At 22.0% G+C, this 26,456-nt stretch overlaps 10 protein-coding genes across 10 annotated transcripts; 5 read left to right on the top strand and 5 right to left on the bottom strand.

Moving 5' to 3' along the window:
- Window positions 1–5: 5 nt before the first annotated feature.
- PVVCY_0801240 (pseudouridylate synthase, putative) lies at window positions 6–2,213 on the bottom strand (the record flags this gene model as incomplete). The annotated part of the gene is made up of 1 exon (XM_008626927.1): window positions 6–2,213. The coding sequence occupies one exon, from the start codon at window positions 2,211–2,213 to the stop codon at window positions 6–8; it is 2,208 nt and encodes a 735-aa protein (XP_008625149.1).
- Window positions 2,214–3,004: 791 nt separating this feature from the next.
- Window positions 3,005–5,761, top strand: PVVCY_0801230 (arginine--tRNA ligase, putative; the record flags this gene model as incomplete). Its single annotated transcript, XM_008626926.1, has 2 exons — window positions 3,005–4,237; window positions 4,340–5,761. The coding sequence occupies 2 exons, from the start codon at window positions 3,005–3,007 to the stop codon at window positions 5,759–5,761; spliced, it is 2,655 nt and encodes an 884-aa protein (XP_008625148.1).
- Window positions 5,762–6,375: 614 nt separating this feature from the next.
- PVVCY_0801220 (conserved Plasmodium protein, unknown function) lies at window positions 6,376–6,815 on the bottom strand (the record flags this gene model as incomplete). The annotated part of the gene is made up of 2 exons (XM_037634231.1): window positions 6,376–6,482; window positions 6,704–6,815. 2 exons carry the CDS (start codon window positions 6,813–6,815, stop codon window positions 6,376–6,378), a joined length of 219 nt encoding a protein of 72 aa, XP_037490362.1.
- A 1,621-nt stretch (window positions 6,816–8,436) lies between these two features.
- On the bottom strand, window positions 8,437–10,305 carry PVVCY_0801210 (conserved Plasmodium protein, unknown function; the record flags this gene model as incomplete). Its single annotated transcript, XM_008626925.2, has 1 exon — window positions 8,437–10,305. The coding sequence occupies one exon, from the start codon at window positions 10,303–10,305 to the stop codon at window positions 8,437–8,439; it is 1,869 nt and encodes a 622-aa protein (XP_008625147.2).
- Window positions 10,306–11,078: 773 nt separating this feature from the next.
- Window positions 11,079–14,330, bottom strand: PVVCY_0801200 (conserved Plasmodium protein, unknown function; the record flags this gene model as incomplete). The annotated part of the gene is made up of 1 exon (XM_008626924.1): window positions 11,079–14,330. One exon carries the CDS (start codon window positions 14,328–14,330, stop codon window positions 11,079–11,081), a length of 3,252 nt encoding a protein of 1,083 aa, XP_008625146.1.
- A 778-nt stretch (window positions 14,331–15,108) lies between these two features.
- PVVCY_0801190 (protease, putative) lies at window positions 15,109–16,703 on the top strand (the record flags this gene model as incomplete). Its single annotated transcript, XM_037634229.1, has 3 exons — window positions 15,109–15,763; window positions 15,935–16,023; window positions 16,140–16,703. 3 exons carry the CDS (start codon window positions 15,109–15,111, stop codon window positions 16,701–16,703), a joined length of 1,308 nt encoding a protein of 435 aa, XP_037490361.1.
- A 683-nt stretch (window positions 16,704–17,386) lies between these two features.
- PVVCY_0801180 (conserved Plasmodium protein, unknown function) lies at window positions 17,387–18,080 on the top strand (the record flags this gene model as incomplete). The annotated part of the gene is made up of 2 exons (XM_008626922.2): window positions 17,387–17,614; window positions 17,781–18,080. 2 exons carry the CDS (start codon window positions 17,387–17,389, stop codon window positions 18,078–18,080), a joined length of 528 nt encoding a protein of 175 aa, XP_008625144.1.
- Window positions 18,081–18,861: 781 nt separating this feature from the next.
- Window positions 18,862–20,793, top strand: PVVCY_0801170 (conserved Plasmodium protein, unknown function; the record flags this gene model as incomplete). Its single annotated transcript, XM_008626921.2, has 2 exons — window positions 18,862–19,387; window positions 19,595–20,793. The coding sequence occupies 2 exons, from the start codon at window positions 18,862–18,864 to the stop codon at window positions 20,791–20,793; spliced, it is 1,725 nt and encodes a 574-aa protein (XP_008625143.2).
- Window positions 20,794–21,406: 613 nt separating this feature from the next.
- PVVCY_0801160 (elongation factor 1-beta, putative) lies at window positions 21,407–22,180 on the bottom strand (the record flags this gene model as incomplete). The annotated part of the gene is made up of 1 exon (XM_008626920.2): window positions 21,407–22,180. One exon carries the CDS (start codon window positions 22,178–22,180, stop codon window positions 21,407–21,409), a length of 774 nt encoding a protein of 257 aa, XP_008625142.1.
- A 1,748-nt stretch (window positions 22,181–23,928) lies between these two features.
- PVVCY_0801150 (conserved Plasmodium protein, unknown function) lies at window positions 23,929–26,256 on the top strand (the record flags this gene model as incomplete). Its single annotated transcript, XM_008626919.2, has 1 exon — window positions 23,929–26,256. One exon carries the CDS (start codon window positions 23,929–23,931, stop codon window positions 26,254–26,256), a length of 2,328 nt encoding a protein of 775 aa, XP_008625141.2.
- Window positions 26,257–26,456: the final 200 nt, after the last annotated feature.

Below are 26,456 nucleotides of genomic sequence, written 5' to 3'. Positions count from 1 at the left end.
CAAACTTAACAAATTTTGCTGGGTGTCGACAAACAGCCATATAGCAAAAATATGAAGAGGGATTTTGGAATATAAAATAAATTACACCACTTTGGAAGAAGAGTAAAAATATCGAATACTTGATCCCATGTGTATCTAAATGAATGTAGAAAAATTCCTGAACTATGATAAGTAGAGTTATTTAAATTTTTAAAAAAATAATTATTTAAATTTTCTTCATTATCTATATTATTTAAATTTATATTATCATCATATAGCCAATTAAATGAGGTATTCATAAAAGGAACAAGTGGATAGTATGAATATTTTTCTATATTTTTACTTTCCCCATTTGGTTGATTTTCAAAATATAATTTCTCTGTTTTTGTCATGTATTCCTTTTCAACATTTGGATTATAATGTGAATCATTCGATATAGGGAAAGACAAGCTTTTTAGATGGGTTCTAATCTGATGGGTTCTTCCAGTCATTGGTTGGCATAATAGAAGTGATTCATTAAGTTGGCTATTATATGACAAAAACATAAATTTGGTTACACTAGGTTTTATAGAATATTGATTAGCAATCTGATAATTTTCTTTATTATATTTTGTAAAAACATATTTTAATAATTTTTTATCTTCACAATACATATACCCAAAATCTATGACAAAATATTTATGATAAGTTTCAAAATCTTCATCCATTTGTTTTATATTTTGATCATCTTCAAATTTGGATATATCAAAAAGATCTTCTGCATATTTATTATTTTCCTTTATAGAATTAAATAAGTTTTTTAAATCTGTTTCTTTATTTTCAATATTTTTATTATCATTGTTTTTATATTTATTACGATATAAAAATATATCATTTTTAAATGAACCTACTGGATCACCATTAAACTGATATATATCATTATTTTTTATTCCATTATTATTACAATACTCTTCATATAAATTATTTATTTCATCATCTTCATTAAAATTTTCGTTATGACTTTGTAATATTTTATTTTCATTAATCAATTTTTTAATCAAATTTCGAAAATCACCTTCCACACGTGTTATATAAGATTTTGTTATTTTATTATTACACACATATTCAGAAAATAATGTAGAAAATTTTTTATTTTTTCCAAATAATACAATTCCTGATGTTAATTTATCTAACCTATGTAATGTATAAATATAAGAATCATCTTTGTTATTATTATCTTCATTTATTTCATTTTGTTTCGAGCTATTTAGTTTATAATTTATTTCATTTTGTTTCGAGCTATTTACTTTATAATTTATTTCTTTTTTTTCGCTTTTAATAAATTTTTTATTATCGCATAAATTGGTAGAACATTCTCCATTTTCAAGGGACACACTTTTTTCATTCTTCAAAATGTTCGATTCTATATTTGTCTCCACTTCATTATTAAGTAGTGGTGATTCTTCATTTGTTACATTGGTGAGCTCCGTTTTATTTTCATTACAATTTGTAGCTAGCTTTTTATTAAAATTTCCTGAATCGTTCAGGTAATTTTGTCCATTATTATAAATTTTTCTTTTTTTTTTTTTTTTTTCGCTATTTCCTTCATTTATTTCTTCATAATTATCGTTATTTAAAATTTGTTTTGAGAATTTAAATTTTGATTTTTCTTTGCTTTCTTTCCAGTGTGTATATATTGTATCCAAAACATGAAAATTATTTTTTTTTAAATTAAGATCGATTTTGATAACATCGTCTATTTCATTGTCGTTTTTATTTTGAGTTTCGTTTTTTCCAGATTGGCTAATATAATTTTGTAAAATTCTTAGGAGAGAGTTATATTGATAAGAGCCAACTGGATGAGTAGGCATACTAGCCACTTTATTTACACAAATAAAATTTTCATCTTCATATAAAATTATTATTTTATTATATAAAACTGGTTTTTCAAATAACAATAATTTATGTTCAATAAAATCATTACTTTTAATTATATAATCGTTAGTTATATTTTTATTATTTACTTTTATATACCCTTTTTTTATTGACTCTAAAAAGTAATCTGTATTGTATGCACAAAATTCAGAAGCTAATACATCCACTATATTTTTTCCAAACCATCTTTTTTTGGAAAATAGTTTATATGTATAAACATATGGAGATACAAATCGTAATTTATTTTTTATAAAATATTTGGGCTTAAACTTTTTATCTACAACATTTAATCCACTCGTCTTTTCTACAACAATCTTCATAATTTTAAATGATTGACTAATTTTTATTAATATAAATATTATTATCAGCAATAAACTAAAGAAACGCATTATCAACTTTTTATTTTATCCCTTCATATGTTGGGTTGTTATCATACTTTCTTTTCCTTTTTCGTTTGCTATATTTCTATTTGTTCTTTTATCCTCAGCATGGAACACTGTGTTTTACATACTAATGTGAAACAATTTCCAGGAGGCTTATATATAACCACATATATGTAATGTAAATTAAAGGATTAGTCTTGTATTTTGAAACAAAAGTGTAATAGTTAAATATGTGATATATAGAGAAAGAAAATGTAGAAATTGTTATAAAACTTTGTGTTAAAAAAATGATTTATTTTTATGTTGAATATTTAACGCATGGTTTTGAAAATTTTGGGGGTTAAATTGCATTTCTAGTAATATGCTATAATTTTATTTACTTATTTATTTTCTAACTTTTTTGGGTTATACTGAGGATTATAATATTTATTTTTTAAAGATTGATCATTATATATATTTAATTTATTCTGTAAATATGTTATTTGGTAGCAAGCGATATTTTATTTTTCCCATTTTTTACATGAACGGTTCATGCTAAATTTTTTTTTTTTTTTTTTTTTTTTGTAAGGTTGCTTAAGCTAAGTGTATGATTATAGTTAATTAAAAATAATGATAAACAAATTTATAATAAAGTAAAATGTGACATATTAGTTACATTATTTTAATTGATAATATGAATTATATGTAAATGGATAAATATTAAAAATCGATGAAATGTATAATGGATAATGAATAGGTGGGTGTTTATGGTGTGGTTTGGTTTTTTTTTTTTGGAAGGATTTAAATTTAAAAAAGTGAGTCATATTTTAAATGATAGTAATTATTTATATAATCAGACTAACAACAAAAATAAATATATAGACGCATATTTAGAAAGAAATAAAATAATACCATTAAAGAAATGGAAAAATAAACAAAAAAAAATAAATAGTCTAAATACACATTTGTATTCCTCTCTATATAGCAATCCGGATAGTGATATAAAAAAGGAAGACTCAATATATGAAATAATAAACAATGCAATTAAAAATGTTGCAAAAAAAATAAAAAAAAATGAAAATTTAGTGATACCAAAACAATATTTATTAGAAGATAATAAACTTTATGATGATTATGAATATCAATCAGGAATAGTTATGTACATCGATAGAGACTTTATTGATGGTATTCCTACAAATGGGGATGAACATAAACGTAAAGATCTTCGACAACAAATAATTGAGGGTTTAAAAAATGAATGTTCTAACATAATTGATGATATACTATTATCTTCAAATGGTATATTAAATATAAGAGTAAAAGAAGAATATATAAAAACAAAATTTTATGAATTTCATAATCAACTAAATGAAAATAAACAAGATTTTCAAACAAAAAATAATGAAAAAAAAAATGTAGTATTAGATTATTGTGGAGTTAATATGGCAAAGCATATGCATGTTGGTCATTTAAAATCATTATTTTTAGGAAATGCATTAAGTAATATTTTTGATTATTTTAATTTTAATGTAAATAATCGAAATCATATTGGAAATTGGAATACTAATATAGCAATGGTCATAACTTTTTATATATTTTTTTTGTCTGAAAATGGGTGTAATAAATCTTTTATTAATTCATCTTGTTTATCACAAACTTCAGAAAAGGTTAAAGAGAATAATAATTGTTCTACTGATATTTTTGTAGAACAAAATGAAAATTTAGAAATTGTTAAAAAATATTTAGACATTTTAAATAACTTAGAGGAGGACAATTTTTATGATTATTATGAAAAATTTAACATGAACGAATTAGAAAATGTAAACTTAGATAATATTGATAAGGCATATAAAATATCTAAACAACTATACTCTATGAGTCCTCTATTTCAAAATTGTGCTAAACATGTTTTATCTTTAATGTATAAATATGATGACAAAGCTATGCAATTATGGAACACTCTTTGTTCTAAAACAAAAAAGGTAATTAATTAAAAAGACATTTTTTTTTCTTTTTTTTTTTTACTATATATATGACTCACTATTTTAGTAGAGCTTAATTGTAATTATACTTTTTTTTTTTAGGAAAATGATGAGATTCTTCGAAAATTTAAAGTTCATAAACTAGTTGAAAAAGGGGAAGATTTTTATGTGAAATATGTTCCTAAAGTTTTAGAAGAAATGGAAAAGAAAAATATTCTTTTTAAATTTGGAAATAAATTATGTGTCCTTTTTAAAAAAAAAAAAAAAGATGAAATTTTAGAGACTGAAAAAATGAAAATAAATAATTATGACAATGATGATAAAGACTATTATGAGGTTGTACAAGTAGATGATAAAATATATGACAATTTAAAAAATGGAGATATGAATGTTTTGAAAGAAAATTATAATATTTTAACTTTAAAAAATGATATAGCTTATACATATGCAGGTATAGATTTAGCTGCTATATATTATAGAGTCTATTTTGAAAAAGCTGATAAAATAATTTATGTTGTTGATGAAAATCAAAAAAAACATTTTATGCAGATTTTTTCAATTTACAAACATATGAACATATTTTCAAAAAATGTAGAATGTAAATGTATATGCTATGGTTTTGTCTTAAATAATGAAAAAAAAAAAATCAAAACCAAAAATTTTGCTAATAATATTTTTGTTAAAGATGTAATAGAAAATTTAGAAAAGATTGAAGTAAAAAAAAATGATGAAAATGGATATAGCGACAATGTGGATAAGAACAAAGAAGAAAAGGTTACATATAATAAGAAATATTACACAAATAAAAATTATAAAGATTTATTATTATCTTCCATAGTTTATTCTTATATTAGTGTTAAAAATTGTAAAAGACAAGCAATAAATAATTTAATTAACCCTTATAATTTTGAATATATTTATATTATTAATAATTATAATGATATATATTTTATATTGAAAAATTTACAAAAATCAAATTATTCATTTATGTTTGAAGAAAAATATAATATTAACATGGATTATCGATTAAAAAAACTATTATTAGATATTATGAATTTTAAAAATGTATTAAAAAATATAATATATAATTATAACGTTGATAAATTATGTTCTTACTTATTTAGCTTGTCACAAAAAATTCACCATTTCACTCGTGACAGTTTTAATAAAAATTATCTTCACTATTTTGAAGAAAAAAATGTTCATAAATTTTTAAACTTTATCAAAAATGCTAATAAAGAAAAATTAGGTAATACTACTACCAATACAGAAAAACAACAATACGACATATTGGATGATGAAAAAGAAACATATTTGAATTTATTTATAAATTTTATTAAAAGTGATAAAGACAATAATCCTACAATTAGTAAAATAAATAGCCTTTCCAAAGATGAGCTAAACAAAATTCTATCCTTTTTTTTAAATAAAACACTTGAAATAATTGCTATGCAATCATATTTATTTATAGTCTCGGAAATATTCGATATTCTGAATCTTTATTTAGTAAAGGTTGATACGTAGGAAAATTATTAAATAGTGTAAGGTTATATTACAATTTTTTTGCAAGCATATATTTGTCTATTTACTTTTTTTTATTTTACATTTTTTTCTTTTACATTTTTTTATTTTACATTTTTTCTTTTACACTTTTTTTGCATTATTTAGCACACCCCTCTGTCTTATGCTCTCCTTTTCGAAAAGCATAAATAACTTAAGCTAATATTGTATAAATTTAATAAAATGTTTTAATTAGTTACAATCTAAAAAAATAACATCACCAAACAAAAACAAAAACATAAGAAATAAAGCGGAAAATGCATGTACACACATGTATTTATATAGATCAAAAATTATATTAAAATTGTAAAAAAAAAGCATATATTAATGAGTTTAATATCATATTCATTGAATATAACTTAAAAGTCAGGAATTGTGTAGTTATTCTCTCTTAATAATGAGTTGAACAACTTTTCAAATTTATTTATTTCTTCTTACATATGGATATATATGTATATATATTGTTTTGTATTTTATGAAATATTGCCAATGAAAATATTTATAAATTATTATAATTTTTGGAATCATAAAATATACAAAAAAAAAATCTAATTCCTTAAAATGTTTTTTCTAATTTTTTATGTGAATTTTTTTGAGCTTGCTTTTCTTTGTGCATGTTTTGGGGTAATTTTTGGAATTGCCTTAACGGGTGGTGGCTTTATATCCAATGACATATTCTTCGCCGCTACGATTATAAAAAGTAATGAGGAAAAAATATATATTTTAATTTGTATAAATATTGTTAATACACACATAGTTATTAGTAAGATCCTTTGCATGTTCTAGTATACAAAAGAAACACTAGCTATGTGTGCATATACTATGTCAGTTTTCCACATGGACACTGTTCATTTGGTCGTTATATATATATATATATGGAATGCTATATTTCCATAGATTAATTACATTTCATTGCAAATGGAGCATTATCCTTTTCTTCATGTTCTGTGTTTTTTCGCGCAATAGTACTTTGGCGTGCTGTTACAGGTTCTTTTGCTTTAGATTGTCTGCATCCCATTTTCTGAAATAAATAAAAAAAGTGTTACATATATGTGTTGGCAAGCACACGGAAATGCTCATAAAAAAGTATAGAAGGAAATTATAAAGCACAACACAATGAAAGTACAATCATGTTGGTAAAAAAATATAAAGAATGTAATACCTCTTAAATGATTGGATATTTTTTCGAAAGATTAATGACAAAAATAAATTTATTTTTTGAAACTCTACAACGTTAATAAAGTGAGCAAATAAAAATTATAGAAAAAATGCAATTTTTATTACAAATGTGTATAATACATATTTTTGTTATGTATTTATATAAAAATATTTATTTATTATTATTTTTTTAAAATAATTTTTTTTAATTTAATATATATATATAATACCTTTTTTTCGTTTTTGGGGGTATACAACAGCTAAATATTATCCAATGTTGCTGTTTTAATTTAGTAGATTATAACAATATTATTGCAAAAAAAAAAAAATACACTTTATAATTACACAAAAAGTATGAATCGGCAATAAAAAAAACAATAATTATTTCATAATTATATGAACAGTCATAAAAAATAAATAAATATTTTTTAGAGCTTTTTTGTCTCCTTTACTTTTTCGCACTATATACAACATTTTACACACATTTTTTTTTTTTAATAAATTTGGTTTATATAAATATTAATTTTTACTTTTATTTTGTAAAAAAATTAGCATTTATTTTTTTCTCTTTTTTTCTCTTTTTTTTCTCCTTTTTTTTTATAATTTTTTACAACATTAAATTAAAGGCTTGTTTTTATAAGCTTTCCCTTATTTGCATTTGGTTTTCTTCGTAAAAACATATTTTACAAAAAAGTTCTTTTGATGTGTTTTTATTAAATCCCAAAAAGAAATAAATGGAATTGATTTGGTTTTCATTTGGTGGTGGTATTATTAAAATGTTGCAACGGTAATTATAATTTATTCATAGTGTTTTACTAAAACATTTATTTATAAAATCCGGGTTGCATGTAATATAATTTTTATTTACTGCTAATTTTTTAATACAATAAATTAAGTAATTTTCCTAGCAAACTTGTTAACCCATGAATATATATTTATAATGAATAGTTGAAGAAAATTATTAAATAGGGGAGGAAAAAAATTTTTCAAATTCCAGAAAAATTTAACAAAATAATGAGAAAAAAATATGCACATTCATAGAATGAGACTATATTTTATATAGTATGTAGTTGTATCGGTTTCGTAGTTATTTTCTTGCCTTCCTTTATTTGGTTTTTGTTTGTAATACAAATATCGTATATACATTAAATTAAAAAAGAGATTAAATTGTTAATAATTTTAGAAAAGTTTTTAAATATTTTCAAATATAATAAATTTAAAAAAACAGTTTTGTATACATATAAAAAAATTTTAATTGAATTCAATAATAATGTGTAATTTTCGGGGTATACCCTTTTTAAAAGTATTTTTAACCCCGAAAAAGGAGGTACACACATAAATTTATCTTATTGTGTACATTACATTTATGTAATGGGTAAAGTAGCATAAAATAAACAAAAAAAAGATAAAGAAGAAAAAGAAGAAAAATATGATATAAGTGTTTTTTTGACATATATAAAGACTTCTATGCAGTGTCTATATTATTTGCCCTTGGTTTCTTTCAACAGTTTTCTCATAATTTTCTTGGATTTTTTTTTGTTAACTTCCTCAAACTTGGTTTCTGTAAGATTTAGTTTAACATTTCTGTTTAAAAAGTTATAATCTGTGTCTTGGTCATAATTAAAGTTGTGCCAAAAAAAAGACCATGCATTGTCTCCATTTTGTTTATATCCATTAAAATCGAGTAAATCATCAGAATATTTATTAATTGGAACAAAGAATGGATATACATCATTTTTATATTTTCTATGAGATAATTTCATTTTTATTTGTAATAAATTATTTTTATATATACATGAAATATCACTTAAATCAATGTAAGAAAAAGGTCTAAAGGCTCTTTGAATTCTTGTATATTCATATGATTTATTTCTTTTTTGTCTGTTTTTAAAATTTCGGTTTTCCCATTCTTGAACCATAAAATTTTTTTTTGTATTAATTATAACTATTGGTGGCATAGGTTCATTTTTATTAAACTTAGTATCCATATTATCATTAGTAGTATATGTATATGAATATTTTTTAAGGTTATAATTATTTAGCTTATTATATGTATTATTATATGACTGTACATGTTCATTTTCTATTTCTGTATCATCATTTATATTATTTGGAATATTTTCAAGTTGATAATTTTGTAAATTTGATAAGTTTTCATAAATATTTTGATTTGAATCTGAAGATTTATTTGCTAGTTTAGCTTCTTTAAATTTTTCATAATATTTTGAAATATCAAAGGTATTATAATTTTTTTCAATATTATCGATAATAATAAGTGTGTCATCAATTTTTATATCAGGTAGCCAAGATTGTATAACAAAATAAACATCTTCTTCTAAATATTTATCTGTTTTTTTATCAATCATATATAATTTTTTAAGTACTTCATTTTTTTCATCTTCATCCATATCAGAATTAGTAAGATTATTATCTTCTTGCCCATCTTCCTTTCCTTTATGTTTATTACTAATATTTGATTTTACTATATTACCTTTTATATCCATTATTTCATTTGTTTCTTGATATTTTTTTATATCTTCTCTTACTTTTTCTATAACTTTTTTATTTAAAGTTTTTTCTTTATCATCTATACTTTTTATATCTTTCAATAGTTGTATATTTACTTCATTAATATTTTCAAAAATTCGATTTAATTTATTTTCATCGGCTTTATAATTCCTTTCATACACATTTACTTGTGGAGAGTTACCAACTTGTGTAACGTAATCTCGTTCCGTATTTATGTAACTAAAAATTTGATTTTGTTTATCTGTTTGATTATTATCAGGGTTTATATCATTGTCCGTTTTGTTGGTATCGCTAATATATGTATTACTACCCATGGGGGTATCAGAACTTTTTGTTTGATCAGACTCCATCGATTCAGTATCTTGGAGTTCCTCTATATAATCACTATCTATTTCATTTGGTATTAAGTTATTTTTATTTTTATTATATATACTTTCTCTTATATAGTAAACATTTGTTTGGCCAAACATAGCTACATCATTTGGAACATTAATACCATTTCTTTCAAAATAAACTCGTTTTGTTTTATTATTCAATTTGTTAGATGTATACTTATCTCCATATTTAAAAATATGATCAGTATTTACAATATTATTAAAATAATTTACATTTTTACTGGTTAACTTATTTCCATTATGAGGGTAGAGAAAAAAAAATTTCCCATAGTTCAACCGACTAGCCGATTTTGTATTTTTTTGAAATGTTCCCGAATTTAGGTAACTCCCTTTATGTGTTTTTTCTAAGTTAACATTTATCACATTATATTTGTTTTTGTTAAATAATGATAGCAAAATAATGCAAAAAATAAAATAGTATATCATATTTTCATTGTAGGCCTGCTCAAAGAGAACATAAGAGGAAAACTCAGAGCAAGGAAACGTATGTATGTATTTATGTAAATATATAAAAATGAAAACATAAAAAAATGCTAAAACTTTAAATTATCATTCCATCTTTACATATATTAATTATTTTGATTAGCAATAATTCATTTATATATAAATGTAATTAACTATGTGAACCGTGTAACAGATATGCATATATTATTTATTACATATACTGGGGGAATATGTATAGCTTAATTATCCCCCACTTTGATATTAAAATAAGTTAGAAAATGTGAGAAAAAATAAATATTTCTTTGAATGCAAAATTAATATTACTTTGCTTTTAATTTTTATGGAAAATTATTTTGCTTCGAAATAAATATGAAAAAAAGTTTTAGTAAAGTTTAGCCTACTTAATGTAAAATTTTTACACATGTATAGCCACAATTATTTTGGTAGTCGGCCCTTATGTGTTAGCCAAAAATGGATTCAACATTTTTAAAGGCAGGAAAGATTACAAAAAAAAAGAAGTAATAATAAAAAAAAAGATGTAGTAATAAATTCGGTATGAACAAGTTCTCTTCTAAACAAGCGAAGAGAGTATGCAAGTAGGAAGTGGAAGAAAAATGACAAAACATGAGAAGTTAGTTTTGTAAAATAATTCATGTAAATTGTTAAAAAGGTACAAAAAAATTGTATATTTATATAGTTCGATAATTATATAGTTATATAAGTAGATAGTTGTATAGTTGGATAAATTTGCAGCATCATTGGTCTTTAAAAATATGCATCATATTCGTTGCAGTTCTTGAAATATCATCAGAAGTTATGTCAAAACTAATGTTTGTTTCCTTTTCTATATTTTCATTTGCATATGATTGAAAAGAGGTATGAACATCGATGGTGCCAATTTCATTATTAGCAGTTATGACAAAATAAAAGGAAAGAAACTGGTTGAGTAAAAAAAGAAACTTGTAATTTTGGATTTTAAACTTTGTACAGACATTAATTAAATAATTAACATCCGCTTGTATTTGTAAAATAATATTTTTATTTACAATTTGAATTGTATTTATAAGTGAAAAATATTTCTCTGATAAATGTAAAAATAATTCTTGTAATAAATTAGTATTTTTGTTTTCATAATATATTTCGATAAAAGCAAAAATAGTTTCTACTAATAAACATATATTTTCATGAGGGTCATAAAACTTTATATTTGCATCCTGTTTTATGTAACGGATTTTTTCTATATATTTATTTAAATGTGCATATAAAGGAATTAAAGAGAATTGAATTACATTTTTTTCAATCGTATTTTTTATTTCTTTTAATTTAGATATAGATGATTTTAATAAATATTTTCCATATTCTTCTAATTCACTATCGTCAAAAATTGTAGAAGAATTATAATTTGGTTCATCATTTTTTTTCCTTATTTTTTTATTGGTATTTTTTTCCCCTTTCTCGGTTACTGATTCAGATAGTTTGTCTGCCTCATCAATATTGCTTGAAGATGGGTATTCGTTTTGTATAGATACATTACTTTCTTTAGCTAGTTCGTCTTCATCATTTATGCTTATAGTTTCTTCAACAATGTTATGAGAATTATTGGTGTTGTTTTTGTTTTTTTTTGAAAAGTCTCCGTGAAAAAAAAAATTATGTAAATGGGCTACATTGGCATATATTTCTGGAGGATATGTTTTTTCTCTAGATATGTAAAACTTACATAAAATATTTGTATAACTATTATTATTAAAATAATAATATGTTCTTTCAAAAATGTAAGAAGACAATTTAATGTAATCTCTAAAAATTATATCAAATATATTTAGCAAATTAAAAAAAATAGAAATAATATTTTTTATATAATCAATGACCATATTTGAAGTATTAAGATATTCTTGTGTTTGTAATGATTCATCAATAATTATTTGACTATTTTCTTTTTCGATTTCATTATTTATATTATTATTATTATTTTTAGCATGATCTATGTTATAACTTTGATTGTCTCTACCAAATATGTTATGTTCATTTGTGTGTTTGCCTCTTTGTCTGTTTTGTGTTTCCTTACTTTTTATTTCTTCTTTAATATTATAAATTATTTCATATAAAAAGTTATATATATTTATAAAAAGTAAAAGAAATTCTGTATCTATATAATGAATATATGAGAAAAAAATAAGAAAACGAAAAAATTGTGAATGAAATATAGTATTATTATTAATTTCATCTTTTTTATTATCTATAATATTTTTTATATCATTTTGTAAATCTGTAAAAAATATTAAAAGTTTATTTTGTAATAATAAATTATGTCTATCAAAAGTATGAACCTTTAAATTTATATTTTCAAAACTGTCATTATAAAATTTAGAAATATTTGTAACATTAATTATATATTCATTTATAATATCTTTATTAATAAAAATACTTTCTTTTAATATTTTTTGTAATATATATTTTTTATTTATAAATAATGGCATATTTGTTAATATATTTATACTCGTATTTAATGAGTCTATAATTTTAAATACCATATTTTTTTTTGTATCATTATCAAAATTTTTCAACATTTTTGAATTTTCTATATAAGTACATACAACATTTACGCTTTCCTTAAAAAGGTTGACAAAGTATTTATCGATGTATGCTTGTCGTGGGTCACCCATTTGTGAATGGTTGTCTTTCTGTAGTGATAGCATGAAATGACTATCAGTTTTACTACATTGTGAGTCTGTCATTTGTTTCTCTATTTTTGAGATGACTTTGTCTATAACACTTTTTTTTTTATTTGAAACTTCTTCCAACTTATCCATAAAGATGTGCAGAATATTTATCATGGATTCTTTTTTCTCTTCTATAAAGGAAGTAAAGTATTCATAATAAATAATCATAATATTATATATTAATAAATTTTGTTCTGATTGGACGAATTTTAAAAATGTTTTTGAAAAATAATTTTCAGTAAGATATAGAATTAACTTTTTATTAATTTGATTTATCTGATACTCATAATCATATTCTTTTATATCCATATAATTAAAATATATATCTAAGAGATAAATATATATATTTACAATTTCATAAATATTTATATTAACATTATTAATCATATATGCAAATATAATATCATTTAATAAAAGATAAAAATCATCAAAAAATTTATTTGAATATATAGAATAAAATTTTTCAAATGAATAATTATTTTTTAAATCTTTTATAATTTCTTCATGTTCATTTATATATATTAAATTTTCATAAATCTTTAACACATTTTTTATTTTTTCATCTGTGTCTAAATTTGAGTTCCCTCCTAATAATAATAATTCTTTTATATTCTTTTCTATGGTTGGATAGCATTTCAAAAATAGTAAACACTTTTTAATTTTATCTAAAGTTCCCTTAAGTTCAATACTTTTTTTTAGCCACTCTGAAATGTTTTCATTTGTCTCGATAGCAAAAATGTTTCCCTCGTCATTTTCTACTTCGTCATCAGTTTCATCCCTGTTCTCTTTCCTTTTTACTGACACCTTACATTCTGCTTCATCACTGTAAAACTGTTTGCTCTGTGCATAATTCCCTTCTTGTTCAGAATTGGCTGCATCATATTCTGCATCTGTTAAGTTGGTATAAAGATTGGTTGTTTTTTGGGGTGATTTCCTCTCAAAACAGTCATCACTCGATACATCCTTTTCATTTATGGCTTTATGATTAATCTGATTTACATTAGTATGAATAGCTATATTTGAAATTATTATATTATCAATACATTTTTTAACATAAAGGTTTTTTTCTTTAAAATTTATTGTTTCTTCATTGATTTTATTATTTAATTTAACTTTTTCATCATTAATATAATTTTTTAAATTTTGAATTTTCTCTTTTACAATAGCATGTTCTAAATGAAGAGGCTCATTATTGTCACTTACGTAAATATCAAAATACTGATTTAGAAAAATTTCTGAATTATATCCGCTTTTTTCTATTTTTTCTAAGACGTTATTTTTATCCATTTATGTATAAAATATAAGGAAATAAAAAAAATGACAAATAAATATGAGAAAAAGTAAGATTGACACAATTTATGTGAATAGCATATTCTTTATCTTGTACCTCAAGTAATTAACTAAATTTATTTTTCTTGTATCATTATGTAAGTTATTCTATGAATATACCCATAAAAAATATGTACCTATCCTATGCTTACAAATGTGATACTATTTTTATAATGAAATTTACTAACTAATTGAAATATGTGCATGGCATATGAAGATGTTTTTTTATTAAATTATTTTGTGTTTATTATAATTTTTTTTAAGAAAAAGTAACATAATATAATACGTACATTTGATGAGGAAAACCAAATCGCGCCCAATCCAAAATGTTAGCAAGCCCGCCCATATAATAACTACTACATGGTGACATATATAAATAAGAAATATGTACAATATATTTCTTTCTTTTTTTTTTTATTTCTTTCCATTGGTACTTAATAATTTTTTACTAAAATGTACGAAGGTTTGTAAATATAGCCATAAGCTTTGGAATCCACTTTAAGGCCAGGCATAATTTTTTTTTTTTTTTTTTCTCCTCCATACATTTGTTTATTCTTGTTATGAATTAGTTTGCAATGTTTTAGGATTTTGGCTTTTTCAAATTTTTCCAATAATTCGAATAGTTTAGATTTTTGAAATTAATACATGATAAGGGATATATTTTTTACTTTTATTTTTGAATAGTTAAAAATGAAAGACCAAGAAAAGGGAGACAAAATTATAGTAGCGGGTGAAAATGATGTTTAGGGTTTTGATTTTTCTGTGCATTAACATAATTTGTTTTATGTTGATTGAAGGGTTTAAAATAAACAAGAATAATATAATTATACATAAATATAAAAAACATGGGGGATATAATAAAATAAACTCGTCTGCATTAAGAAAGATAAAACAAACATACACATACAAAAAGTTTGCAGTTCATTTAAAATCAAATGACAATTCAATAAATAATATAAAACATAGAAATATAATAAAAGAACAGTTATCTAATTTTTATAAAAAAAATGTATATTTGTTTTCAAAAATATTATTGTATATGAAAAATGGAACAAGTTTTATAACAGAAAAGTTTACAACTTCATTAGGTTCACAGATTTTAATTTCTATATCATTTTTTTTTTTACATTTTTATTTATTGTCTAAGAATTTTATTATTTTATTTCCCTATCAGCTAATACCTAATCATTCGAATATTCTTATGGGCCTAGATTTTAATAATGCATTTCTTATTTTTTCATCGTTATTTTTTTTAAAAAATATTATATCAAATTTTGGAAGTTTTAAAACCAGATTAGCACCAAACAGATTTACAATACCTTTGAAAGAAGACAAGAGAAAAAATATATTAACAGTAGCAGTTTTATTTCTTGCCTCCTATATATTATCAGGTTAGTTACAAAGAATAATAATGTAATCTATAGTGTGGGAGAAAAACATGATAATATGTTTACTTCCTGGATAAAGAAGGTTACCTCTTCCCACAAGAGATATGCCATCAAACAATGTTATTTACATCAATCATATCAAATACATGTATATATGCATAACATCTTTTGCAGGGTATGTTTCGATATACGCTGAGCAGATATTGAGATATTCCAAATCCTTTAATTTGGATATCTCCGACACGACTATAAAATCATTGCAGGTGAGTAGTTCATATATGGTAGGAGGGATCATTTGCCTTTCTATTTTGTTATTTTGTTCATTTTTCAACTTATTTTTCAACATATTTTTCATCTTATTTTTCCATTCCCTGAGCAGATACTAATTGGGCATTTCATGTGGGTAGGGTGCAGTGTTAAAATATTCAGTAAATTTTTATACCCTTATTTCAAAAACAATGTGAGCAGTTTAAATTTCCGATACAAAGATAGTTGGTGTTTTAAAGTTATATATGGATATGTATGCTCTCATTACATTTTTAATATTATAGACTTATTGAATAATACAATAATAAATTATTTTCACAATGATGATGATATATATATAGAAAACAGTATAGACAATATAATTAATGAAAAAGAATTTCTTTCAACATTTTTATGTGTAATAAGTCCATGTTTTAGTGCCCCATTTTTTGAAGAATTTATTTATAGATTTTTTGTTCTTAAAAGTTTAAGTTTATTTATGAATATACATTATGCTGTTACATTTTCATCATTACTTTTTGCTATTCACCATTTAAATATTTTTAATATAATACCTTTATTTTTTTTATCATTTTTTTGGTCTTATATTTATATTTACACAGACAATATACTTGTCACCATGATTATTCATTCCTTTTGGAACATTTACGTTTTCTTATCCTCCCTCTATAGCTAGTTTTTTTACGCCTTACTTATAATTTATTTATTTATTATTTTTTTTTTATTTGCACACAAACAATAAGTCAATTTTTTTACAATTTTAATCATACTATTTTTGTACCCTCACAAGTGTATGGCAATATGATCATATGAATATATAAGGATAAGTATTTTCTACAAATGTGTATACCAGTTTAGACGATTTTGTTTTAAAACATGTTGGTATAAATATAGCTATTTTTTTCACTATATATTTTGATCATTTAAAATGTGATTAATTTTGGATGGATAATAAAAAAAATATATATATATATATATATATATATATATATATATATATATATATATATGTAAAATGGATTATGTTGATATTCTTTAAATTAACACAAGTTAGCATAAAATAATTGAGTGTATGATGCTGATATAAGTCCGAAAAAAAAAAAAATAAAATAAATATTCTACATAATAATAAAGGGAGAATAAAACATTCTAATATTTTTTTTTTTTTTTAAATATTTTTTATGTAACTTTTGTTAGTAAAACAAGCATGGTCATATATGTATATGCATGCTTGTATGGATATTCATTTTTTTCAATTTTACAAATTTTAATTAATTTTATTTAGCATATTTTACGATAAATGTAAATCAAGCATATAATATAAATAGCTAATTTTTTCAGACCTTTAAAGTTAAAAAAATGGTGAATATATATAATAATATGGCTAAATCTTTAAAAATAAATAGTCGATTAGGTTTCAATCAACTAAATATATTTCAGAACAATTATTTTGTAGCACACAAAAGATATGTATCTGTTTTAGCAAATGAATTAAGAAGTGGTAATATATTTTTTCATAATGATAAATATTGTGAGGTGACGGAACAAAGGCAAATTAAACAAGGCAGATTGGCAACTACAAATATGGTAAGCTAATTTATGACTGCATTGAATAGTGAGGTATCACCAAACAGTCTGCTTTTTGAACGTGTTTATAAGAAAGTACATACAACAATATCATATCTCTCTCTCTCTCTTTCTTTCTATATATATACATACCTATGCAATTATACTTTTTTTGAAACGTGTGCAGATATCTTTTGTAGACTTGAGCACGCTAAAGAGTTCCTCCGTAAAATTTGCATGCCAAGCTAAGGTTGATAAAATCGAGCCAGTTAAAGTAAATGTGCATATACAATATACTGATAAACAAAAAAACATTGTAGTTTGTTTAGATCAAAATTATGAAGACGTTGAAATACCGATGAATATTTTTGGTGTGTCCGAAGAATACTTAGAACCAGGTATGGAAATTAGTGTTTTTAAACATGAGGATAAAATTATAAAAGTTAATTTACCATCATCATTATTAGCAACTTTAAGAAAAAAATGAGTTTGTAATATATTTTGTTTATACTAAACCTTTTTATTAATAATATTTATTTTTTTTCAACTAGTTTTTTTTTTTTTAAATAAATAGTTGTTTTATTTTGCTATATATATAATTAAAATTTTTTTTAAAGACTTTACTTTTTTATAAATAAAACTTTCAAACAAATATTAGTAAAACAGTTTTTGTATAATCCCTTTCTTTTTTAAGACATAAAATAATAGAAAATTAAAAAAAAATTATAAATTAAAATACGTTTTATATCTTATTTATCATTTTGGAAATATTATGTAATATAATTTTATTTATATATACCATTGTGTAAATACAATACATGAGGATTATATATGTTTGTAAAATATTCGATGAAGAATATTAATTCTTATTTTGGTATAGCATGAAATAAAAAAATGGTATATACAAATTTATAGAAAATAATATAAGTATTATCTTATATTTTTTATACCATCTTAAAATATAATTATTTTTTTACCAACTTTTAAAGCACAACGAAAAAATGAAAAAAAAAAAAAAAAATTGAGAATACGATTGGATATAGGCTAAAAAAATTATCATAATAAATTATGTGTTAGGCTATTATTGATGAAAATGAAAAATAGCATAAAAAAATATTTAAACATGTTTTCAATTTAAATGAATATAAATAAATTAATTCTACATTAAAATGAACTAAATAATATATAATAAAATTCAGTGGAATATTGAAAATATTTATGACTGTGTGGAAATAAAATAAAAAAAAAATAAAAAAAAACACACAATTATGCCATGCCACTGGATTAAATATATTAGTAATACTATTATTGTAAATTGTAAACAACCTAATAGAATTAAAATTATTAATGTAGTACCATATGGTAACCAAAGTTTTATATGCAAAAGAGAATTTTGTGTATACTCAGATAACCCTATAAATAATTTAGCAATAAATCAAATGGTAGCAGAAAAAGATAAACATATTAAAACTACAGGAAGCAAAGAGATAGATATTGAATCTGTAGACACCACAAATGACAAAGTAAAATATAAAAGAATATTATTAATAGAAAAATATACTAAATATGACAATTTAAGAAAACAAGGATATAAAGATGATTATATTTTAAAAAATTTCTTTTCATCATATTTATCTCATTTTACTCACACTCTTATTGTTAATAATATAATTAATATATTAAGGACAAAATATAAGATTCATGTTTCGATAATTAAAGCCTATAAAAGAAATATAGAATGTATTTCTATAAATAGTTCTAGTATTTTTTCTCCGGATGCAATATTTAGTGTCGGTAAGTTTATGAGCTAGCCAAAAATAAAAAAAAAATTCTTTTAATGCATAATTTTTACTATGTTGTACATTTCAACAAAATTTCTCGTCATTTATGTGCCCATTTCAGTTTCCACACAAGTGGGTTGTGATATATAATTTACTTTTTCTCTCTCTCTCATTTTGTACATTATATGTGTGTATATATTTGGTCTTGAATTATATGCAGGAGGAGATGGGACCTACCTAGAGTCCGCACACATAATTGCAAACAAATATATTATCGATGAAAATTCGAATAATGAAAATAATCCGATTGAGTTGGTTGGTATAAATAGTGACCCCAATTCTTCAGAAGGGAAATTATGTTTAAATTATGGTCGATCTAATTCAAATGATGACATGAATTATAGTTATACGTCTTTTAATGAATTTGAAAAAACATACAATAATAACAATACAAAAAAAAACTTCATATTTACAGATGTTTCAAATTTTATTAATGAGCTTAAAGAAAGGGAACTAAAAATACGAAGCTCTATCAATAACTATGAGCAGATAAATGTGAAGGTAAAAGAAAATGACGCCAAAATTGAAGAAGCTAATGAGTCAAACCAAACAAAGCAAACATCTAATGATGTAAATATACTTGAGAAGATTATGAAAAATAATTTACTGTTTTATGGTGATACAACAGAAAAGGATAGTCCATCAAAAAAAGGAACAAGTTTGAATAATATTCCAATTCAGAATTTTTTAACAAACTGGTGTGAAACTGCTCCGAGTATTAACATTAGAATTGAAGAATATGTAAAAACAATATTACATGATTTTTTTGAAAAACAAAAATATAAAAAAATATCTAGAAGATATATAACTGTATATATTAAAAAGTCTGAAGAAGATCAAATTAAAACTTATAAAAGTATTAATGAAGTATATATACATGAAGCAGTAAAAAATAATATATGTACATATGTTAATATTGATAATAAAATCGTAAAAAAATTAAAAAGTACTGCTTTATTAATTACGAGTGGAACAGGATCTACTGCATGGGCATATAATGTACATAAAATTGATAAAAAAAAAATAAAAAATATAATTGAAGAATATTTAAATATACATAATGATGAGATTAAAAAGAATTTTCAAAATATTAATTATGATTTATTTTCAGAATATATTAATAATTCGATTTGTTTTCATCCTAGTAGTGAATACATGAAATGCATAATTAAAGAGCCTGTTGAAAATAATGTATATGATGCAACAGATCATCTTTATAATTGTAAATATCTTGATATAAAGACATATACTAATAATACTATTGTTTATATTGATGGTATATATAATATTAAAATTCAACCAAATGATTCAGTTATTTTACATATAAAAGACGATGATTATATTGTAAGTTATAAATAATATTTCCACTGTCTTTATTTTTTGTCCTATTGTGCTATCATTTTTTTTTTTTTGCACACATAATGAGAACTATTCATTAAATGGTCATGTTTATTTTGTATCATTTATCAAGATCTACATATTTATGTTTACTTTATTTACTAATTAAGCAAATATAACCTTTGTCAATTAATTTTCTATAAATATATGCATTTTTAATTGCAATTTTATATTATAATTTTTATTAGTCCTTCAAATGGGGTTTATTTTCATTTTAACTTTTTATCATATTTTTTATAATCTATTTAATTGGAACAATTTGTTATTTATATTTCGATATATAAAAAGTTCATAAAAATAATTAAGTTAAATAATTCTAGTAATAAAAATGTAAAGGTACAATGCCACTACCATTTTATAAACACATAACATAAGATTTCGCAATAACTATAAAATAATATAAAACTATTTTTCTTAAATTATTAATTTTTTTTGCAATTATAAATGGGTGTATGCATAAAAAATGTAATTTCATGTTTGTAGATAAAATAAATGCACACAATTATAGACTAAATATGTATTATATTTCCACATTAATATGTATAATAAAGATAGATTGAATAATTTCTTTTTTTTATAACTTATTAAAGGTAATAATTTCAGCTGATTGGATTAAAAAGTCTAAGTCATCTTCAACTTCTGGGCTATCTTCATCATATTCCTCATCATCAATTCCTAAAATTAATGTTCTCTTTTTCTTATCTTCTTCACTATCTAAATCTATATTTTCAATTTTTTCAATCAATTCATTTGTATTAACAAAATCATCATATATAATACAAGACATATGCAATTTATATAATCCAAAAGCAACTGGTAATTTCTTGACTTCTTCTCCCCATTTAATATTTTCATCAACAATTTTTTCTTTTACGAGTTTTGGAATTTTAGATATATCTGTATCAATAGATTTTGGTTTAATTTCGATGATTAATATAGATCTATTTTTTTCCTTTTCTTTTTGTTTCTTTTTTTTCAAAGCTTCTTCTTTTTCTTGTTTTTTCTTTTCTAAAATACTTTTATCATCATTATTGGTGTCCCCAAAAAGATCTATATCATTATCATCATCATCATTGGCAGGTTTTTTTTGACAATTTTTTTTACAATTTTTATTATCCATATATTTATCTAAAACATTTTTAGGTAATGAACTAATATGGCTATACCAACGATATAAATGAGGATAAGTATCTTTATTAATTACACATTTTATTTGACAGTAAATTTTTATATCATTTGCACTTAACATATAATTTTCAAAGTAAGAATTATCAGCGAAAAAGGAGTTTAATTTTCCATAGTCACTTTCTCCCTTAACTGTTAATAAATTTGCGTTACTACTAGCCATTTTGAAAAAAAAAAAAAAAAAATTAAATTAAAATAATAAGAGATTAAAAAAGGGAATAAAATTAAAGGAACTTATTATAATATTTCAAGATTTTGATATGTAAATTATTTAATCTACAACTAAATATGATGGAAATGTTTTTTTTATTAATTTGTAAATGTAGGAAATAAATATAAGAAAAAATAATTGTATATATTTTTATAAAGATTTAATATTATTTACTATATTGCCAACACAATTTATTATTTTTTTTTTTACTTGAAAGCATGTATACATGTTACTATATACATATAGCCTGTTATTGTTTTACGAACAATTTTATTATAATAGCGGCTTAATTAAATACCTATACAATATGCATATTATTTATACTTATGCAAAGTTATAATTTTGAATAATAAAAAAGGAATAAATATTGTATTGCGCAAAAATAAATACACGCATTGAGCTTCCCTAAAATTGTAAGCAATATAAAATATGAGGATTATGGGGTTTCTACAAAAATAATAAGATTACAAATAAATTATAGTTATATTTTTCCTCATAATTTGAATTTTTTATTGCAATTTCATAATTTCATTTATTTATAAAAAAATTCTTTTTTTTTTGTTGAATAAATAAGGGTATATATAAAGAAGATATACAAAAGTGTGGTATATAAAAATGGATATAATGGTATTAGGTGTGGTTTAAGGAGAGGATGTTTTTTATATGTAAGGTTTTCTCTCTATATAAGTATAGCAATATTTTATATGAAAATATTTGAAGGTAATAAAATGGTTATGGAACTAGGAAAATAATAAAAATAAAAAATTATCAATAAATATGCAATAAGTGTATAATAACACTACCGCTTTTGTAAAGCCTTATAAGAATAGAGTTAATATTTTTATAACATCGGAAAATTAAAAAATAAAATTTGTTCGATATTATTTGTGTTAATATATTTAAAAAATAGTATCGATTTTCTATAAGAAAAAATGTGTTTCCATTTTTTATCAAAAAGGGGGAAATAAAAAAGTATAATAATGTATATTTTTTTTCTATAAAAATTATGAGATATATATAGCACGATCTATAACATTCTTATAAATCATAATTATGGCATATTGTTTGAATGCTAAGATTGTATTAAAAAGGTAGATTATCAAATTTAAAGACAAAACACATATGTGTATTTCTATAGTAGTAACAGTTTGATTGAGTAGTATTAATTTATACATGTATCTATGGATTTGCTAAAGTGAGGGTAGGATGTTTGTTTTTTTAAATAGTTTTGTACATATTTATAGAAAATTTTCCTTATGTAAGATTTCTTTATTTTTATAATTTTTTATATATTTGTTTGATTAATTTGATGAAGATATAATTTCATGAATTATTCCATATTTAAATTGCTATAAAAAAAAATGAAAAGGAGAACAGACTTTAAGAGTATATGTGTAGCAGTCATTATAGGCGTATGTAGTGGGTATTATATTTTTAGTCCCATAATTGATAATATGAAGGATAATATAAATAGCATAAACCAAAAAACCGACAAGGAAAATAAATAGATAGCCATTTGCATATTTCGTACTGCTATGTATGCATACGTATAATTAATTAATTTCAGTTATATATGCCATTATTTTTAAAATGTAAATATTATTTCACACTCTTTGATTTCTTTTTCTTTTATTTGTTATGTGTTTGGTGAAAGGAAACATATTTGGTAACCTTTATGGTCTATGTAGCGAGTTAGTAAAATGTTTCATATTTACCTTAACGAGTCACCAAAATTTTGGCTCACCCAAATAAATTATATACGAAATTTAACTCGAATAAATGAAGAAATAAAAAAAAAAAACAAATATATTTTTCATTACAATAAATGTAGAAATATAACACATAGTAATTATATCAAAAATGAAATAATAGATCAAGAGCCAAATGATAAAATAAAAAAACAGTGTCCACCATGTTTTATTTTTCGAAAGTTTGAATATACTTGTGAAGGTAAACATATAAAAATATGGAAAAAAGAAGCAAAAAAAAATAATATTAATACAAGTTCAAGAAGAAATTTATATCAATTAGGTTCAAAAAGTAAGAAAGGGACATCGACAAGGAGTAATGACGAGTTAGGTGGACCTACCAATAGTGATAATCCCTATGTAGATAGTATAAAATATGAAGATAATGGAAATATATTTCAGTTATCCTCGATTTTACGAAGAAACAAAGATAGGAGACTAAACAATATAGCAAAGGTTAAATTGAAAGATGGAAAAAATAAAGAAAAATATTATAACGATATTGGTGATATAGAAAAAGAATGTAGTAAAGATGGAGTTAAATTTTTAAATGTTTTATATAGACTTATAAAAATGTCAAAAAAAAAAAAAAATTTTATAAATGAAAATATAGAAAATGGGTTAAATAGAAGAATGTTATATTTTATAAAAAATGAAAAAGATATGAGAATAATATTTTTATTATTACACACGGTTAATAAGTTAGTGTGTATAAATAATTTAATAAAAAATAATTTAAATGATGATATATATAAAATAACAGACTCCGAATTATTATCAATAGTACTTCGAATATTAGTAAATTCTTTTTATCAAGACACAAAAATGCTATTTCATATTATGAAAAAATTAAAGGAAGATATTATACTAGGTACATGTACTACCTTAACTATTAGTAACACTTTTTATTCTTCCTCAATATTATATAAAAGAAATATAATTGAATTTGAAAATATGCCTTTACAAGAGGTTACACAAGTTATTTTAAATTATTATACCTGTTTTTCTAACATAGAACTATGCGAAATTTTAGAATGCTTTGGAATTATTTTGGCATCTAAAAAAATAAAGGAAATAAATTATGAGCAACAGACCGACGACAATGTTGTATCAAATAAAACAAGAGAAACTATTAAAGAGGATAAAAGTTTTTATAAAAATTATAGTAAACTATTTTTTAATGTAGGAAATTATTTTATAAATAATAATATAAAAAAAAGTTTTAATTTTCATAATTTAATAAAATTAATATATTCTTATGCTAAGTGTAAAATATACCATGAGAAGTTATTTCTTTATTTATATCCGACTTTTTTGAAAAATATAAAACATTATAATGAGGATATTATGAGAAGAAAGGTTTTTGAAAGTTACAAAATGAGTGTAGATAGTGACAGAAGTTTGGATAGTGACCGAAATTTGGATAGTGAAAAAAGTGACAACTTTGCATCGCTCGACCTTTTAATAAACAACAATGAGCAGCATGAAATAATATTGAATATGACAAAAAGTGTAACTAATATTTTATATTCATATAGCAAATTTAATATGCATATTGATGAATTAAATAATGAAATATTATTATTTTTACAACATATGTATAGTTATATGGATTATACAGACTTAGCTCAATGTTTAATCTCTTTGACAAAAATAAATTGTAATATAAATATATTATTATCAAAAGTGGATTATACCCATTTTAATATTAATTCAAATTATGTTTACCTTTTTAAAAATTGTACATCCATAGATTTAATGAACTATTTATTATGTTTTAGTAGAAATTTATATATGAAAAAAGATGTCTATAATATATTAGCAGAATTATTTATTAATAGTAATAAAATATATATATTGGAACCTACTGATTTAATTAATATAATATATGCATATAGTAAAATATATTATATTCATAATAGATTATTTACAATAGTTGATAATATTTTAATTTCAAGACTTGATAGAAATCAAAATTATTTATCTCCTCAACTTGCAATTAAATATATAAATTCCTGTGCAAAAATATCTTATAAAAATGATAATATTATTTATAAAATTGTAGAAATTGCACATAAAAATAATTTTCAAAATATTCAAATTTTTGATTTATTCAAACTTTTATCAAGTTCAAAAAAACTTAATTTAAATTTTAAAACATTAGAAAACCATATACAAATGATATCCCCAAATTTTACTCTAGATTCAGCAACTTATAAAAACTTTTATTACAAAGCCTCAAAAGATATTCATGTTCGAAAAAAAAAATGGATATGGTAGTCTATGTTATATACCAACCCATTTTCCAATAAACCATAAACGGGTTATCAACTATACATGAACATATGTAATGATTGTTACATACCTTTTTTGTTTTGCCTTTAATATTTGTATAAATATTATATATATATATTTATTTATTTATTTATTTATATTTTAAGTGACATATTTGTTTTTTTTAATTAACAACGCGATTTATT

The sequence above is a fragment of the Plasmodium vinckei genome (genome assembly GCF_900681995.1).
Source record: "Plasmodium vinckei vinckei genome assembly, chromosome: PVVCY_08".
Taxonomy (NCBI): Eukaryota; Apicomplexa; class Aconoidasida; order Haemosporida; family Plasmodiidae; genus Plasmodium; species Plasmodium vinckei.
Note: the sequence above shows the minus strand (reverse complement) of the source record. Positions and strands in the feature narration are given on the sequence as shown.